Source organism: Hypanus sabinus, chromosome 21 (genome assembly GCF_030144855.1).
Source record: "Hypanus sabinus isolate sHypSab1 chromosome 21, sHypSab1.hap1, whole genome shotgun sequence".
Taxonomy (NCBI): Eukaryota; Metazoa; Chordata; class Chondrichthyes; order Myliobatiformes; family Dasyatidae; genus Hypanus; species Hypanus sabinus.
Window position 1 is genome coordinate 56349243 of NC_082726.1, and position 18597 is coordinate 56367839.

General features: G+C 43.2%; 1 protein-coding gene and 1 long non-coding RNA gene across 4 annotated transcripts in view; one reads left to right on the forward strand and one right to left on the reverse strand.

Moving 5' to 3' along the window:
• The window catches only part of LOC132379070 (sorbitol dehydrogenase-like), a 45206-nt gene that overhangs the window by 13185 nt on the left and 13424 nt on the right, over positions 1–18597 (forward strand). For both annotated transcript variants that reach the window (XM_059946599.1, XM_059946600.1), the window contains 3 exons: positions 3629–3788; positions 13778–13896; positions 15884–15949. In XM_059946599.1, coding sequence (XP_059802582.1) covers positions 3629–3788; positions 13778–13896; positions 15884–15949 — 345 coding nt within the window. The remainder of the gene's footprint in view (positions 1–3628; positions 3789–13777; positions 13897–15883; positions 15950–18597) is intronic.
• LOC132379073 (uncharacterized) overlaps positions 1–18597 on the reverse strand; it is a 47616-nt gene that overhangs the window by 4458 nt on the left and 24561 nt on the right. The window contains exons 2-4 of one of the 2 annotated variants that reach the window (XR_009507286.1): positions 16791–16930; positions 14405–14573; positions 13753–13983 (exon numbers count right to left, since the gene is read on the reverse strand). This is a non-coding gene — a long non-coding RNA (uncharacterized LOC132379073). Of the gene's footprint in view, positions 1–1583; positions 1696–13752; positions 13984–14404; positions 14574–16790; positions 16931–18597 lie in introns of those variants that run through there. The other variant, XR_009507285.1, reaches the window with a different exon arrangement.

The following is an 18597-nucleotide window of genomic DNA, read 5'->3' on the forward strand; positions in this document are numbered from 1 at the left end:
GACTCCAATCAGATTCTTTCTTCTCCAGCCCTCACCTGGTTTCCCACTCAGCTGGTTTCACCTATCACCTTACAGTCATCCCTTCCCATCTTTTAATCTGGCATCTTCCCCCTTTCTTTTCAGTCCTGAAGAAGCGTCTCAGCCCAAGACATCGACTATTCATTTCCGTAGATGCTGCCTGACCTGAGTTCCTCCAGCATTTCGTATGTGTTGCTTTGGATTTCCAGAATCTGCAGAATTTCTTGTGTTTGTATAACTGAATCAATGTTATGATGGATGAACTTGTATTAGGACAGACCAGATCAGACCAAAATTCTTCAGAAAATGTGGTTCTTTAGGCAATACTGGAGTGATATTTTGGGTGAAAAGGAAAAGATTCTGAAGATGGAGCTTGAACTGGACCCAGTGTCTTTTCTATTAGGCTTACCCAGCAGTCATGTTATTAACGCACATCAGAAAAGACTTTTTAACATCCTGACTTTTTGTGCGAGGAAGAAGATTTTACTTTGTTGGATATCCGATAAGGCCCCTGGTTTTTTTGGTTGGCGTAAATTAATCATGGAATACATTCCTTTGGACTTTTTGACATGTATGGTATACTCAAAAACAAATAATTTTCATAAAACATGGCAACCTTTTCTGCAGTATGTAGATGTAAACCTGTCTGCTATACTAATAAGGGCTCTTGTATAGGATGTTGTGGTGATGTCTATATTTTGATGGAATGTTCTGATAGCTGATATCTGTGAGGGGAAGAAATGTAAATGTAAGTGTATCTGGAAGTTGAAAGTTTTGTTATGCTGAGCAAAAAAAAAACGTCATCTTGCTTTTCATGAGGAAATCTGCAGATGCTGGAAATTCAAGCAACACACACAAAATGCTAGTGGAACACAGCAGGCCAGGCAGCATCTATAGGAAGAGGCACTGTCGACGTTTCAGGCTGAGACCCTTCGTCAGGACTAACTGAGAGGAAAGATAGTAAGAGATTTGAACGTAGGAGGGGGAGGGGAAAATGCGAAATGATAGGAAAAGACCGGAGGGGATGGGGTGAAGCTGCGAGCCAGAAAGGTGATTGGCGAAAGGGATACAGAGCTGGAGAGGGGAAAGGATCATAGGACGGGAGGCCTAGGGAGAAATAAAAGGGGAGGGGAGCACCAGAGGGAGATGGAGAACAGGCAGAGTGATGGGCAAAGAGAGAGAAAAAAAAGGAGGGTAGAAAAAAACTAAATATGTCAGGGATGGAATAAGAAGGGGAGGAGGGGCATTAACGGAAGTTAGAGAAGTCAATGTTCATGAAATCAGGGTAGCCGGTATATAAGGTGTTGTTCCTCCAACCTGAGTGTGGCTTCATCTTGACAGTAGAGGAGGCCATGGATAGACATATCAGAATGGGAATGGGACGTGGAATTAAAATGTGTGGCCGCTGGGAGATCCTGCTTTCTCTGGTGGACAGAGTGGTCTTGCTTTTGCTGCCCTTGAGGTCGGTTTTAACTGGTCACCAATACTCATGTCTGTGGATTGACAGAAGATGGCGATGTTGAGCACGTAAAAGGAGCTTTGCACCTCTGTTCTAGGATCATTACCTGTTCTTTAGCAGCAAACTTCCAAATGTCTCACCAAATGTATTTCCAGATTGTGTCCTTCTGAGTGTAGTCTGGTAACACACGAGGCTCATCTCGTTATGGATGTGCAATTCTGAAAGAAATAGCAGTGCTGTAATTGTATCTATTATTGCCTATGGCAAGGCAGAAAGCTGTGAAGATTGTTGAAAATGACTGAAAGTACATACAGTACTGTGCAAAAGTCTTATATATAGCTAGGATACTGAAGACTTTTGTACAGTGCTGTATATTATGTCTTTACAGTTACCAGATAACACTTAATATTACTGAGCTGGATTGATTAGCATCCATCTGTCTCGAAGGACACTGGATGATGATGATCATCATCACAGGCCTGAGTGGAAGGTATGGAGATCCTGAAATGCCCAGTCATCAAGATCCCCCTCTCAACGTCACCAGTGTAGTCCGAAGGAAAGCTTATGAAGAATTACGTTTGGTACCAGCTTGGCTGCAGGAGCTGCCGGAAGCATGTTCAATGACATCCAGCCGCCTCAGGGGCTCCACAGATCTGCTGTCTGGGTTTACTCCCATAGCCTTCGTCTCTCCCGAGGCTGCCCACAAGGCAGCAGGGCTACGACTTACCCATTGCTGGGGATCTGGTTCACGAGCACCAAGTCGAAGTCCAAGGTCTGCGAGTCTGAGTCTGCTGGAAGCTGGAGACCTGTCCTGGGTTTAGAGTGTGAATGTGTGTGTAATGGAGGAACGGGGCTTGTTTTGCTGTTGTTGTTTAGCTGCTTGCTGTTGTCTGTGCTGTCCTGCTGAGTTATGTTGGCAACGGCGTGTGTGGCGACATTTATGGGCTGCCCTCAGCACATCATCAGATATGTTGGTTATTGGTGCAAGTGACAGATCTTATTGTATGTTTCAATATACTTATGATAAAGAAACTTGAAATTTGATTGCTTGATCACCATTTTTGATACTAGAATTTGAAAGAAGACACTAGGAACAACAGTTTCTGGAATCTGGTGAAACACGTAAGATGCTGGAAGAACGCAGTGGGTCAGGCAGCATCTGTGGAGGGAAATGGGTATTCAACACTTGATTGAGACTCCTCTGCTTACCTAGGTCCCGCCTGACCCACTGAGTTCCCCCAGCTTCTTGTGCACTGCACGTGAATTTCAATTCCTGGCAATGTATTCTTGCCCATTTTCATCCCCAGTATGACTTCAGCTACTGCCACCCTCATCTGTGATGTAAATACTCTTAGATCCAGCTAATTCACTGGCCACCTGGTTATAGTCCCAGCTTGTATTTTTAAATTTCTGTTCATATAAAATTCAGCTCCCCATGTTTTGACGCCATCTTGCTTTTCATTGACTCCTAGGCTCTGAGAACAAAAATTTTCTGCCACTGTCGTTCTCTTATCACTTACTCCACTCTTTTTATATTGAACTTGCAGTCATTTGTTGTATGTGTTACTGCATAATGTAACTTAATATTTAATTATGTCTCCCATTTCCCTTGTGAAGCAACTGCAGATTTGTTAAAGGTGTAATATAAGAAGATATCGCTATTGTTGGCTTTAATTCTGCTACTCATGAAGTGCAGAGGGCCAATCTGAACCTGTAACACAGTATTGACATAAAAATGAGATTCTGCAGATGCTGGAAATCCAGAGCAACACACCCGAACTGCAGGAGGACTCAGCGGATCAGGTAGCATCTATAGAGAAGAATAAAGAGCCGATGTTTTGGACAGAGACCCTTAGTCCTGATGAAGGATCTTGGCCCGAAATATTGGCTCTTTATTCCTCTCTATAGATGCTGCCTGATCTGCTGTGTTCCTCCAGTACTTTTTGTGTGTAGCACAGTTTGTACAGTCTGATATTAAACAGATGATTTCATTTCATAAGGACAGTATAACTTTCTGATTTGGAAATTAACTTGTCACAGTGGCTCTCTTTAAAGATGGAAATTCCATGCCAATAAAGATTTCATTAGTGGAACACTAATTGCAGACAAGAAAAATGCGTGCATTTATCTCAAGTGTTTTCTCTGCTGCAGGTGACAGAGTTTCCATTGAGCCTGGTGTCCCAAGAGAAAATTGTGAGTTTTGCAAAATTGGACGTTACAACCTCTCTCCGACAATTTTTTTCTGTGCCACACCTCCTGATGACGGCAATCTTTGTCGGTACTATGTCCATAATGCCAATTACTGTTACAAGTGAGTTGCCTATGATTATTTAGTTGATTGTCCTTGGTAATTTCAGAATCACTGGGGTTAAGAATGGGAAATAAAGGCTTATCACCTTCCAGTTCTGGCACTAGTGTGTGTGCATGGGTAAATATGAGTCGGGGACAAGATTAACGTTGTCCATTGGCTGAGAGCACTGACTTGCTCATGTTAAAGATTCATTAAGATTTAAGAATAAGTTTCAAGTTAATAATCTCTATTGTTTAAGTTTCAAATAAATTTATTAGTCATCTAAAAGTTGAACTAAGCGATATACAGTGGCCAGATACTCAGTGGCCACTCCTGCACATAATAAAGTAGCAGCTGACTGCACCTTATGGTTCTGCTGCTGTACCCATCTGCCTCATGGTTCAAAGTGTTGTGTGTTCAGAGAAGCTGTTCTGTTACTGTCACCTTCCTGTCAGCTTGAACCAGTCCAGAATCAGAATCAGGTTTATTATCACCGGCATGTGATGTGAAATTTGTTAACTTAGCAGCAGCAGTTCAATACATAATCTAGCAGAGAGAAAAAAATGATAAATAAAAATTTAAAAAATAATAAGTGAATCAATTACGGTATTTGTATGTTGAATAGATTTTTTTAAATGTGCAAAAACAGAAGTACTGTATATTTTAAAAAAGTGAGGTAGTGTCCAAAGGTTCAATGTCCATTTAGGAATCGGATGGCAGAGGGGAAGAAGCTGTTCCTGAATCATTAAGTGTGTGCCTTCAGGCTTCTGTACCTCCTACCTGATGGTAACAGTGAGAAAAGGGCAAGTCCTGGGTGCTGGAGGTCCTTAATAATGGACGCTGCCTTTCTGAGACACCGCTCCCTAAAGATGTCTTGGGTACTTTGTAGGCTAGTGCCCAAGATGGAGCTGACTAAATTTATAACCTCCTACAGCTTCTTTCAGTCCTGTGCAGTAGCCCCTCCATACCAGACAGTAATGCAGCCTGTCAGAATGCTCTCCACGGTACAACTATAGAACTTTTGAGTGTATTTGTTGACATGCCAAATCTATTCAAACTCCTAATAAAGTATAGCTGCATCCTCAGAGATCTTGACATTCAGGAACTTGAAACTGCTCACTGTCTCCACTTCTGATCCCTCTATGAGGATTGGTATGTGTTCCTTCGTCTTACCCTTCCTGAAGTCCACAATCAGCTCTTTTGTCTTACTGACATTGAGTTCCAGGTTATTGTTGCAGCACCACTCCACTGGTTGGCATATCTCACTCCAGTACGTCCTCTCGTCACCATCTGAGATTCTACCAACAATGGTTGTATTGTCAGCAAATTTGTAGATGACATTTGAGCTATGCCTAGCCACACTGTCATGTGTATACAGAGAGTAGAGCAGTGGGCTAAGCACACACCCCTGAGGTACGCCAGTGTTGATCATCAGCGAGGAGGATATATTATCACCAACCCACAGAGATTGTGGTCTTCCAGTTAGGAGGTCAAGAATCCAATTGCAGAGGGAGGTACAGAGGCCCAGGTTCTGAAACTTCTCAATCAGGATTGTGGGAATGATGGTATTAAATGCTGAACTATAGTTGATGAATAGCATCCTGACATAGGTGTTTGTGTTGTCCAAGTGGTCTAAAGCCGTGTGGAGAGCCATTGAGATCACGTCTGCCGTTGACCTATTGTGGCGATAGGCAAATTGCAATGAGTCCAGATCCTTGCTGAGGCAGGAGTTCTGTCTAGACATGACCAACCTCTCAAAGCATTTCATCACTGTCGATGTGAATGCTACCGGGCGATAGTCATTAAGGCAGCCCACATTATTCTTTTTAGGCACTGGTATAATTGTTGCCTTTTTGAAGCAAGTGAAAACTTCCGCCTCTAGCCGTGAGAGGTTGAAAATGTCCTTGAATACCCCCGCTAGTTGGTTGGCACAGGTTTTCACAGCCTTGCCAGGTACTCCATCGGGACCTTCCACCTTGCGAGGGTTCACTCTCTTTAGAGGCAGCTTAACATTGGCCTTTGAGACAGAGATCACAGGGTCATTAGGTGCAGTAGGGATCTTCACAGCTGTAGTTGTGTTCTTCCTTTCAAAGCATTGAAGGTGTTGAGTTCATCTGGTAGTGAAGCATCGCTGCCATTCATGCTATTGGGTTTCGCTTTGTAGGAAGTAATGTCTTGCAGTCTATGCTAGAGTTGCTGTGCATCCAATGTCACCTCCAACCTCATTCAAAATTGTCTCTTTGACCTTGAAATAGCCCTCTGCAAATCATACCTGGTTTTCTGGTACAGGCCTGAGTCGCTGGATTTGAATGCCACAGATATAGCCTTCAGCAGATGACGTACCTCTTGGTTCCTCCATGGCTTTTGGTTTAGGAACGTACAGTAAGTCTTTGTAGACACACACTCATCCACATAGATTTTAATGAAGTCAGTAACAACTGCAGCATGTTCATCCAGGTTTGAAGATGAATCCCTGAATACAGTCTAGTCTACCAATTCAAAGCAGTCCTGTAGGCGCTCTTGTGCTTCCCTTGTCCAAGCCTTCTTGGTCCTCACTGCTGGTGCTGCAGTTTTCAGTCTCTGCCTGTACTCAGGGAGTAGAAGTGCAGCCAGGTTATCAGATTTCCCAAAGTGAGGGAGTGGAATAGCACAGTAGGCATTCTTGATGGTGGTGTTACAATGGTCTAGTGTGTTCTTTCCTCTGGTATTGCAAGTGATCTGGTGATTGTAATTGCTTAGTGAGCCACTAAGCCATTCTCCTCTGACCTCTCTCATTAACAAGGCATTTTCACCCACAGAACTGCCACTCACTGGATGCTTTTTGTTTCTTGCACCATCCTATGTAAAGAATGCTGTGCGTGAAAATCCCAGGAAATCAGCAGTTTCTGAGATACTCAAGCTATCCTGTCTGGCACCAATAATCATTCCATGGCCAAAGTCACTTAGATCATATTTCTTCCTCATTCTGATATTTGATCTGAACAACAACTGAACCTCATAACCATGTCTACATACTTTGATGCATTGATTGCTGCCACTTGATCAGCTGACTAGACATTTGCATTAATGAGCAGGTATACAGGTGCTAATTAACTGGCCACTAAGCATATATTAAAGAAGCAGTACTATTCAAAATACATAGGAAGAATATGGGTAATTAATTGATTCAAGATTACCTGTTATTGAGATTGATATTAAATAGAAGAGACATACTATGGGAACTGAGAATTGCTCATGGGGAATGTGATGCAACTATTGCAAAATACCCTTAAAGTCACGTTTTCTAGTGAATTCCAATCCATTTGGCAACACTTGAAATAAGACAGAAACAAATAAACCATTCGGAACAAGAAGGCAGTGGGAGAGGATCTAAGGATTTCCAGCGGGAAGACATTTTGAGTTCTCGGGAAGAGAGAGGCCAGACTGCACAGGTGTGTGATGTCAGCCAGTTGAGCGCGAACAGTTTATAAAGAAGGCAGCCATATCCAGCGGGCAGCGTTGAGAGCGGTCAGCAGAGTGAAAGGGCTTTGGCTCAGTGGGCTTCGGCAGTAACAGGACGAGGTGAGGCAATTGTTGATTGCAAAAGGAGGTAGTATGTGTGTGAGGCCAGTTTTCTGTGGTTGGTGTCAGATGTGGGAGGTCCTGGAGTCTCCCTGCATCCCAGACGGCCACATCTGCACCTGGTGCATTGAGATGCAACTCCTAAGGGACTGTGTTAAGGAACTGGAGCTGTAGCTCGATGACCTTCATCTGGTCAGGGAGAGTGAGGAGGTGATAGAGAGGAGTTATAGGCAGGTGGTCACACCGGGGCCACGGGAGACAGACAAGTGGGTCACAGGCAGGAGAGGGAAGGGCAAGAGTCAGGTACTAGAGAGTACCCCTGTGGCTGTACCCCTTGACAATAAGTACTCCTGTTTGAGTACTGTTGGGGGGGGGGGGGGGGACAGGCTACCTGGGGGAAGCAACAGTGGCCGTGCCTCTGGCACAGAGTCTGGCCCTGCGGCTCAGAAGGGTAGGAAAAGGAAGAGGAAGGCAGTAGTGATAGGGGACTCTATAGTCAGGGGTTCAGACAGGCGATTCTGTGGATGCAGGAAAGAAACACGGATGGTAGTTTTCCTCCCAGGTGCCAGGGTCCGGGATGTTTCTGATCGCGTCCAAGATATCCTGCGGTGGGAGGGAGAACAGCCAGAGGTCGTGGTACATATTGGTACCAATGGCATAGGTAGGAAAAAGGAAGAGGTCCTGAAAGAAGACTACAGGGAGTTAGGAAGGAAGTTAAAAAGCAGGACCTCAAAGGTAGTAATCTTGGGATTACTGCCTGTGCCACGCGACAGTGAGTATAGGAATAGAATGAGGTAGAGGATAAATGCATGGCTGAGGGATTGGAGCAGGGGGCAAGGATTCAGATTTCTGGATCATTGGGACCTCTTTTGGGGTGGGTATGACCTGTACAAAAAGTACAGGTTGCACTTGAATCCCAGGGGGACCAATATCCTGGCAGGCAGGTTTGATAGAGCTGTTGGGGAGGGTTTAAACTAGTTTGGCAGGGGGGTGGGAATCAGAATGTGAGTGCAGGGATTAAGGTAGAAGGACAAGGGCATGATGCTAAGAGTTCTGAGTTGATGAGGGAGGACAGGCAGGGGACAGAACATAATTGTAGCCAGTTAAAGGGGTTGAAATGTGTCTATTTCAATGCTAGGAGTATTAGGAACAAGGAGGATGAACTTAGAGCATGGATTAGTACGTGGAACTACAATGTTGTAGCCGTTACTGAAACTTGGTTGGAGGAAGGGCAGGCTTGGATGATGTAGGTCCTGGGGTTCAGGTTTTAAAAGGAATAGGATGGGAGGTAGAAAAGGCGGGGAGTAGTGGCATTGCTGGTCAGGGATAGTATCACGGCTATAGAAAGGGAGGACGCTGCAGAAGGAGTGTCCACGGAGTCAGTCTGGGTGGAAGTCAGAAATAGGAAGGGATCAATCACTGTGCTGGGAGTAGTCTATAGGCCCCCAAATAGACTTCGGGACACCCGAGGAGCAGATAAGCAGGCAGATTTTAGAATGGTGCAGGAAATACAGGGTAGTAGTTATGGGTGATTTCAACTTCCCTCATATTGACTGGCACCTCCTGAGTGCAAGGGGGATAGATGGGGCTGAATTTATCAGGTGTGTTCAAGAAGGATTCCTGACACGGTATGTGGACTGGCCGATGAGAGGAGCGGCTATACTTGATCTAGTTCTGGGTAATGAACCTGGTCAGGTGACAGACCTCTTGGTGGGGGAGCATTTTGGTGAGAGTGACCACAACTCCCTTAGCTTCAGCATAGCTATGGAAAGGGATAAAGTCAAAGGAAATGGTAAAGTGCTAACTGGGGAAGGGCTAACTTTGAAGGGATGAGGCAGGAACTAGCAAGAGTAAATTGGAAACAGATGTTCAAAGGGGAAAGCACAGAAGTAATGTGGGAGAAGTTTAGGGACCACTTGAGCTGGGTTCAGGATAGGTTTGTCCCACTAAGGCAAGGAAAAATTGGTAGGATAAGGGAACCGTGGCTGATGAAACATGTGAGGCAACTCGTCAAGAGGAAAAAGGAAGCATATGTTAGATATAAGAAGCAGGAAGTAGGAGGGGATTATGAGAAATATAGGGTAGCCAGGAAGGAGCTAAAGAATGGATTTAGGAGAGCTCGAAGGGTGCATGAGAAGGCCTTGGCATGTAGGATTAAGGAGAACCCCAAGGCGTTCTATGCGTATGTGAAGAATAGGAGAATGACGAGAATGAAGGTGGGACCGCTAAAGGATAAAGAGGGCAACATGTGCCTGGAAGCGGAGGAGGTTGGGGAGGTCATAAATGAATACTTTGCTTCAGTATTCACAAGTGAAAAGGATCTTGATCAGGATGAGGTCAAAGTAAAACGGGCCTGTGTGCTGGACAATGTGGAGATTATGGAAGAAGTAGTGCTGGAGCTTCTTAAAAATATTAAGATTGATAAATCCCCAGGGCCAGATATGATACACCCCAGGTTGTTGTGGGATTTGAGAGAAGAGATCGCAGGGGCATTAGCTATGATCTTTGAATCCTCTTTGGCTGCAGGGAAAGTGTCGGAGAACTGGAGAATAGCAAATGTAGTTCCCTTGTTTAAAAAAGGTAATAGGGAGAAACTTGGGAACTATAGACCGGTGAGTCTTACGTCGGTGGTATGCAAACTACTAGAAAGGATTCTTAAGGATAGGATCTACGAGCATTTGGAGAAGTACAGTCTACTCATGGATAGTCAACATGGCTTTGTGAAGGGAAGATTGTGCCTCACGAGCCTGATTGAGTTTTTTGAAGAGGTAACAAAAGAAATTGAGGGTAGGGCAGTGGATGTGGTCTACATGGACTTTAGCAAAACATGTGACAAGGTCCCTCATGAGAGACTCATCCAGAAAGTCATGAGGCATGAGATAAGTAGAACCTTGGCTGTTTGGATAAAAAATTGGCTTAAAGGAAGAAAGCAGAGGGTAGTTGTGGAAGGAAGGTATTCTGCCTGGAGGTCGGTGACTAGTGGAGTGCCACAGGGATCTGTCCTGGGACCCCTGCTATTTGTCATTTTTATAAATGACATGGATGTGGAGGCGGAAGGATGGGTAAGTTTGTGGATGACACGAAGATTGGAGTAGTTGTGAATGGAGCTGTAGGTTGTCGAAGGTTACAAGAGGATATAGACAGGCTGCAGAGTTGGGCAGAAAAATGGCAGATGGAGTTCAATCTGGACAAGTGTGAGGCGATGCATTTTGGAAGGACAAACCAGAAGACTGAGTACAGGGTTAATGGTCAGTTACTTAAGAGTGTGGATGAACAAAGGGACCTTGGGGTTCAAATCCATACATCCTTCAAGGTCGCTGCACAGGTTGATAGGGTAGTTAAGAAGGCCTATGGGATGCTAGGCTTCATTAACAGGGGGATTGAGTTCAACAGTAGCGAGGGCATGTTGCAACTCTACAAATCTCTGGTGAGACCGCACTTAGAGTATTGTATTCAATTCTGGTCACCTCATTATAGGAAGGATGTGGAAGCTATGGAGAGGGTGCAGAGGAGATTTACCAGGATGTTGCCTGGTTTGGAGAACAAGTCATATGAAACAAGGTTAGCAGAGCTGGGACTTTTCTCTTTGGAGCATAGAAGAATGAGAGGGGACTTGATAGAGGTCTACAAGATTATGAGAGGCATAGATAGGATGGATAGTCAGTACCTGTTTCCCAGGGCACCAATAGCAAACACCAGAGGGCATATGTACAAGATTAAGGGAGGGGAAGTTTAGTGGAGACATCAGGGGTAAGTTTTTTACACAGTGGGTTGTGAGTGCCTGGAATGACTTGCCAGGGATGGTGGTGGAGGCTAAAACATTAGGGGTATTTAAGAGCCTCTTGGACAGGCACATGGATGAAAGAAAAATAGAGGGTTATGGGGTAGCGTGGGTTTAATACTTTTTTTAAAGGATTATATGGGTCAGCACAACATGGAGGGCTGAAGGGCCTGTACTGTGCTGTAGTGTTCTATGGTTCTATGGTTCTATTCCAATACTTGGAGGTACAGCATGAGACAGGCCCCTCCTGCATAGCCCAGCAGCCCATCTATTTGATGATGATAGCTAGTTCTTCATTTGCAAAAGTCAGGAGGGAAAACTCCATCGCTGTAGGACTTTTCTTCTTGCCTGTGCTGCATAGGTTTAGAACGAGGTTTGGTACATGTGGACAAAATCCACTCTTTAGGCAAGGAGGTTTTCCACAATGGTACAGTGAACTGTGATGATTGCAGTGGCCATGAGGCTGTATAATGAGTATGGGAGTATTAGACTGCCTGGCAAAGCTAACGAGTCCCATCTACCTGGGTTTAGGATCACATTTGTCCTTCTCCTCCACTGGTTGCCAATGAAGGCTGATGAGCCCAGCCTGCTCACCCAGTTATTCCGCTGAACACTCAGTTGTGCCATGGCGTAGCGTTGCTATGGGCACGGTAGTGTAGGAGAAATCAAATGTGAGCGATCTGCACGGCAAGCCTATCAGTAGTTCTGCAGTGATCACTACACCCGGAAAGGAGAGGCTATGGAAGACACTTCACCTTCCTTAAGTGAGCAGGATGTCCAGCCCAGGACTCACCCAAACTAATCACAGGGCAATTTACAATGACCAATTAACCCACTAAATGGTACACCTTTGGAATGTGGGAGGAAACTGGAGCACCCGGAAGAAATCGAGGTGTTCATAGGGAGGAATGTGCGAGGTCCTTATAGGCAACGTTGGAATTGAGCTCCGACCTGTGACCCCAGCTGTAATAGCATCACACTAACTGCTATGCTGCCATGGCATCCTAATAGGTAATTATTAAAGCTTCAGGATTTCCAGATCCTTCCCTACCTCTTTCCCCAATGCTCCATGATCATTTTCCCCCCTAAGCAATGACTGAATCTGTGCTTCCTTTTGCAGGCGGTGAATCCAGTAATTATTCCATGTCAACACGAGTGAATCTGCAGATGCTGAAAATAACTAAAAAACACAAAATACTGGCAGAATTCAGCAGGCCAGACAGCATCTATGGGAGGAGGTAGTGACGATGTTTTGGGCCGAAACCCTTCATCAGGAGTCATGATGAAGGGTTTCGGCCCGAAACGTCATTATTACTTCCTCCCATAGATGCTGTCTGGTCTGCTGAGTTCTGCCAGCATTTTGTGTTTTTTAATTATTCCATGTCACCATGGTTTGTTTTGCCAATCATAGTACACCTGTGTTTCAGCACTTTCCAGCAACAGAGAACAGCTTATATTTATTCACCCCGTCTTGATCCTTGATAAGTTTATATATTCCTAGCAAAATATAGTGTGTTGTACTCTTTCACTGTTTAGAAAGCCAAGATCACTTGGGCACATTTTAAAAATTGCATATTCGACCTGCCATCTTGATAATCTATGTGCATGCACACCAGGATTTTCATTCCTGCAGCTGCTTTACAATCTGTGCCCTTTCAATTCATGATACGTAGCCAAATATGGATTTTCAAGGAGCAACAACTCATTATTATCTGTGTGCAGTGCCCTGCCCCAGAACATTAGGATAAGAATTAACAATAAGGCAGTAGATATTCAATATAGAGCACTACTACAAAGAAGCAGGAATTTCTGACCATCTAGTTAGTGCTGAACTATTATTCCATCTTATCCCATTAACCTGCACCTGGACTGCAGCCCTCCATACCCTTCCCATCCATGAAACTATCCAAACTTCTATAGTCGGATTCGAACCTGAAACCACCCGTCTTGAAGTTCAGTGTGGATGTTACGACACGACCGACCTATCTATACTGTTCATAATTTTGTATACCTCTATCGAATTGTATACCTCATTCTCCATTGCTCCAGGGAATAAATATTTAACCTTTCCCTATAACTCAGATCCTCAAGTACTGGCAATATCCTTGCAAATTTTCTCTATATTCTTTAAGTACAGAGAATGGATGAGTTAACTGCAGAATTCTTAACAGTGAAATTTAATCAGTCTACTGACATCACCTGTTGGGGTTTCATGTTTTTGCTCTGTTTTTGAATATCGTCAAATTGATGTTGAATAAACTTTCAAAGCAATATTAGATGCTGCCTGACTTGCTGAGCTCCCCCAGCATTTTGTGTGTGGTGTTCAAGATTAACCTCATCTTCAGAATCTCGTGTGTTTATGTTATATGTACTGTCTTTTTAATTTTAAAGGTATCTTGAAACTATTTTATCATGGTTTATCAACATGACAATGTTCTATTTAATTAACTATTGTTGCCTATAAATATATTTGTGGACAGGGCCTTTCAGTGAATGTATTAAGTATGAAGAGTTAAGAGATGATGTTGCTTGATAGGTTGCTGCTAATATTCTATTCTCTAATGCAATGTTACCCAATGCTAAACACAAGGATTGACAAAGAAAACTTCATACTAATGAGTTACGTGTTTTAAGTAAGGGAAGTTTAATGCCTGTCACTTCTCTGTAGGCTTCCTGAATGTGTGAGTTTTGAAGAGGGTGCATTGATGGAGCCTCTGTCTGTCGCGATCCATGCCTGTCGTAGAGGTGGGGTAAATGTGAGCCACAAGGTCCTCATCTTGGGTGCGGGTAAGTAGTTTACGCGATTGTTAACCATGAGAGTTTTCATAACGACACACACAAAATGCTGGGGAAACTTAGCAGGCCAGGCAGCATCTATGGAAAAGAATAAACAGTTGATGTTTTGGGCTGAGACCCTTCACTAGGACTGGAAAGAAAGGGGACAATTCAGAGTAAAAGGTTGGGGGGAGGGGAGGAAGAAATACAAGGTGATAGATGAAACTGGCAAGGGGGAGGGGTGAAATAAAGAGCTGGGAAAGAGATAAAGGACTTGAGGAGCAGGAATCTGATAGGAGAGGATAGTAGACCATGGAAGAAAGAGAAGGGGGAGGAGTACCAGAAATTTGAGGTACATTGATATGAAGAGAAAACGGACTAAAGATTGTAATCACATCTTGCCAACATATACACACGCCCTTCCAAATGAATTGAGAAGGTACTTGAAAAATTTTAGAAGCCACAAAAGTATTAAGACCATAAGATATAGGAGCCTTTTGGCCAATTGAGTGTACCCTACCATTTCATCATGGCTGATCCAATTTTCCTCTCAGCCTCAATCTCCTCCCTTCATGCCATGACTAATCAAGAATCTGGGGCCCAGCTGGGTTTGAACTCGATCGAGGCCATCTGCCTTGAAGTCCAGTGTTGATGCCACTATACCACCAGATGGCCCTGGAACTCACTACCTAAATTTATAAGGGATGCAAACTTAGTTAACACTCTTAAACACCAGCTTAAAACCTATTTATTTAACCTTTCTATTAATGAACATCTTTTATTTTCATACTTAACCCATTGTAAAGTACTTTCGTACTTTGAATTACATTGTTTATATGAAAAGTGCTCTATAAATAGGTTGTTATTATTATTACCTAACTAGCTAGGGAGCAGCATGAGAGTGTGACAGTTACCACAACACTTTACAGTGCCATCTGTAAGATCGGGATTCAATTCTGTCTGTTGTCTGTAAGGAATTTGTACGCTGTCCCTGTGATTGCAGAGTTTTCCTCTGATTTCCTCCCACATTCCAAAGATGTACGGTTAGGGTTCAGGTTAGTTAGGTGTTGGCTTGCTATGTTGTGGGCTACCCACGGCACAATCACTGGACTGTGATGGTCATTGACACAAACTATGCTTTTTATTGTATATTTCAATATTTCAATATACATGTGACAAATAAAGCTAATCTTTTTTTAAAAAAATCTATTATCTCCTTAAGGTTTTCATAGCCAGGGGAGGTAGTGGAGATAAGCTCCCACTTCCTATTAAATACTTCCAATGGCATGCATCTCAAATAGCCTCTGACAACCATACCCGGTTCCTAGCCTTCATATGTGGCTTAGCTACTAAGCTAAAAGCAGGTTACTGACTCCTTAAAACCAGTCACTTCAGGCACGTGGATCTATACCCACACATGCGGAAGGCTTCAGGAGTAAACCCTGAGGATACACCTGGAGCTGGAGTCCCTAAAGCAGTCCTACATTGAGTTCAACACTGACTGGCAACCCCTGTGACACTGTTGATGCATCAGCTGCATAGAGGGGGAGCCTGCTGCACAGACAACAGCTTGCTCTCCATATCGTACTGTCCTGGCTTGTATGTCACATAGACAGATAGGATTCAATAGTCATGGTCAACCCTTACCAGTGGAGGGCCTCAATTAGTCATCTATAGGAACAGAGTTTTTATGTGGTCTAGTTGTAGCTGTGCACTGAATGTATACAATGAAATCCTGAAAGAGAGTTACAAATCCTAGTCCTGATGAAATTGTCTTTCCTCAGTCAATTACTCTTGTTCTTTTCCGCAACTATATGGGCAGATGGAGAACCTCACAGTAAAGAAAATCAGTTCTCTCTCTGATCTACCTGTTGTTGTTGAGTGACTTTAGGTGGATTGGATAAGGTTCCTGAATTCAGAAAGTTTACCAGACATAGAATGTATATCTGAATTAAATATATTTTAGACGTAATACTTGTGTGATTTGTCTTTTATTTAGGGCCAATAGGACTTATGAATCTGCTTGTCGCCAAGTCAATGGGAGCATGTCCAATTGCTGTTTGTGGTAAGGTTATATATATATATATATATATATATAGTGAAGCACTGTGAAGGAGTTCACATACTTATAATGCCTTATAAGCAACATATTGTTGCATTTCTTTTTGCATTTGCTTCTAGTTCTGGTTTTCCTGTTTTAATTTTCTTGGGCTTCTTCAAAGAACACTCTGCAAATAATTGGGATCTTATTGTACACCAGACCTAGTTGGTAACATGGTTCATTATCTTACACAATGGGTCAAAAAAAACCCTGCACTTTGTCTCCACCTGTCTTTGTTCTTGTTTATCACTGAAAATGTGGCATGAGCAGCTCAAAAATGATTTGCATTTTTTTTAAAAGGTCTTGTTGACCCAGGATATTTTTCAGAAAACACACACAAAATGCTGGTGGAACACAGCAGGCCGGGCAGCATCTATAAGGAGAAGCACTGTCGACGTTTCGGGCCGAGACCCTTTGTCAGGACCCTTAAAGATGCTGCCTGGCCTGCTGTGTTCCACCAGCATTTTGTGTGTGTTGTTTGAATTTCCAGCATCTGCAGATTTCCTCATGTTTATTTTTCAGAAATGAGGCTTGAGATTTTCAAGAGCATTGATTTCAGTCTCTGAAGCCAACGTGAGAACATCCTTCAGGAGAATGAACTCATGGAAACCAACCAGACCAGATGGGGTACCTGGCCAAGTATAAAGACCTGTGCTGATCAACCGGCTGGAGTATTCTCTGAGATCTTTAACCTCCCACTTCAGCAGTCTGAAGTACTCACTTGCTTCAAGCAGGCTTCAATTATACTAGTGCCTAAGAAGAACGTGGTAACCTACCTCAATGCCTATCATCCAATGGTACTTACATTCACAGTGATGAATTATTTTGACAGTTTGGTGAGGAAACATCAACTCCTGCCTGAGAAGACACTTGTATCCATCCCAGTTTGCCTACCGGTCCACAGCAAATGCCAACTCATTGGCTCTTCATTCAAGCTTGGAACACCTGGACAGAAAAGATGCATACATCAGGATGCTTGTTATCAGCTTGGCATTCAATACTGCCACACCCTGAAAAATAATCAATAAGCTTCAAGGCACTGGACTCAATACTTCCTTCTGCAGTTGTGTCCCCGAATTCCTCACTGCAGACCCCAATCAGTTTGGATTGGCAACAGCATCTTCTCCACAATCTCCACCAGCACAGACGCACCACAAGGCTGTGTACTTAGCCCCCTGCTCTACTCACTTTATACTTAAGACTGTGAGACTAAGCACAGCCTGAATGCCAGATTTAAGTTTGCTGATGATACCACTGTCATTGGCCAAATCAGAGGCGATGAAGAATCAGTATATAGGAGGGAGATTGAAAATTTGACTGAGTGGTGCCACAGGAACAACCTCTCACTCAATGTCAGCAAGAGCAAGGAGCTGATTATTATAGGAGGAGGAAATCAGAGGTCCATGAACCAGTCCTCATCGGAGGATTAGTGGTGGAGAGGGTCCGCAACTTTAAATTCCTCAATGTTATTAGTTCAGAGGACCAGTCCTGGACCTAGCATGTGTGCACAATTATGAAGAAAGCACTTCTACTTCCTTTGAAGTTTGTGAAGATTTGGCATGACATCTAAAACTTTAAGATCTATAGAGATGTATGGTGGAAAGTGTATCGACTGGGTGCATCAGAACCTGGTATGGAAACACCAATGGTCTTGAACAGAAAATCCTATAAAAAATACTGGATGTGGCCCAGTTCATCACAGGTAAAGCCCTCCCCACCAGTGAACACATCTACATGGAGCATTGTTGCAGGAAAGCAGCTTCCATCAATAGTGAAAATTCATGCTCTCTTCTCACTACTGCCAAAGAAGTAGGAAGAAGGTACAAGAGCCTCAGGACTCACACAGCCAGGTTCAGGATCAGTAATTACCCCTTAACTATTAGGTTCTGAACCAGATGCGATAACTTCACTGAACTTTACTTGCCCCCCCCCCCCCCACTGAACTGTTTCCAGAATCTATGGACTCACTTCTAAGTACTCTTCATCTCATGTTGTTGGTATTTATTGTTTGTTTATTTTTGTGTTTCGTGTTTGCAGAGTTAGTTGTCTTTTACATGTTGGTTGTCTGCCCCTTTGGTGTGATTTTTCATTGATTCTATTTTGGTTATTGGATTTATTGAGTAATGTTATGTTTTGTAATTTCAAAACATTAAACTAATTCAAAGGAGGACTCTGGAGTCTGAAATGTGGGTCTAGCTTCGAGTGAGGCACATATGTATCACACGGTTGCGTGATGGCATGTGCAATTCATGTATTTATACATATAATCCATAATGTATTATTTAAATGAACAAGAATGCTTCATCAAGCTTATATATGCACGCACAAGATTACTCAAATATTACAGTACTTAAATATTAAATACACAACAAATATCTCTTCTAGAAAATGAATCTCAGGGCTCTATATGGTGAGATATTTGTACTAAGATAATAAATTTACTTTGAACTTTAATTCCCACATTCTCATCTCCATTGTTCCCAGTAAAAAAAAACTATCACTTTTGAACTTTGCAATGTCTTTTTATTCTTGCAATTTAATTTCAATTATTTATCCAATATTATCTATTCCATTCAATTTTCATTTGAAGATTACATCATACACTTAGTGGC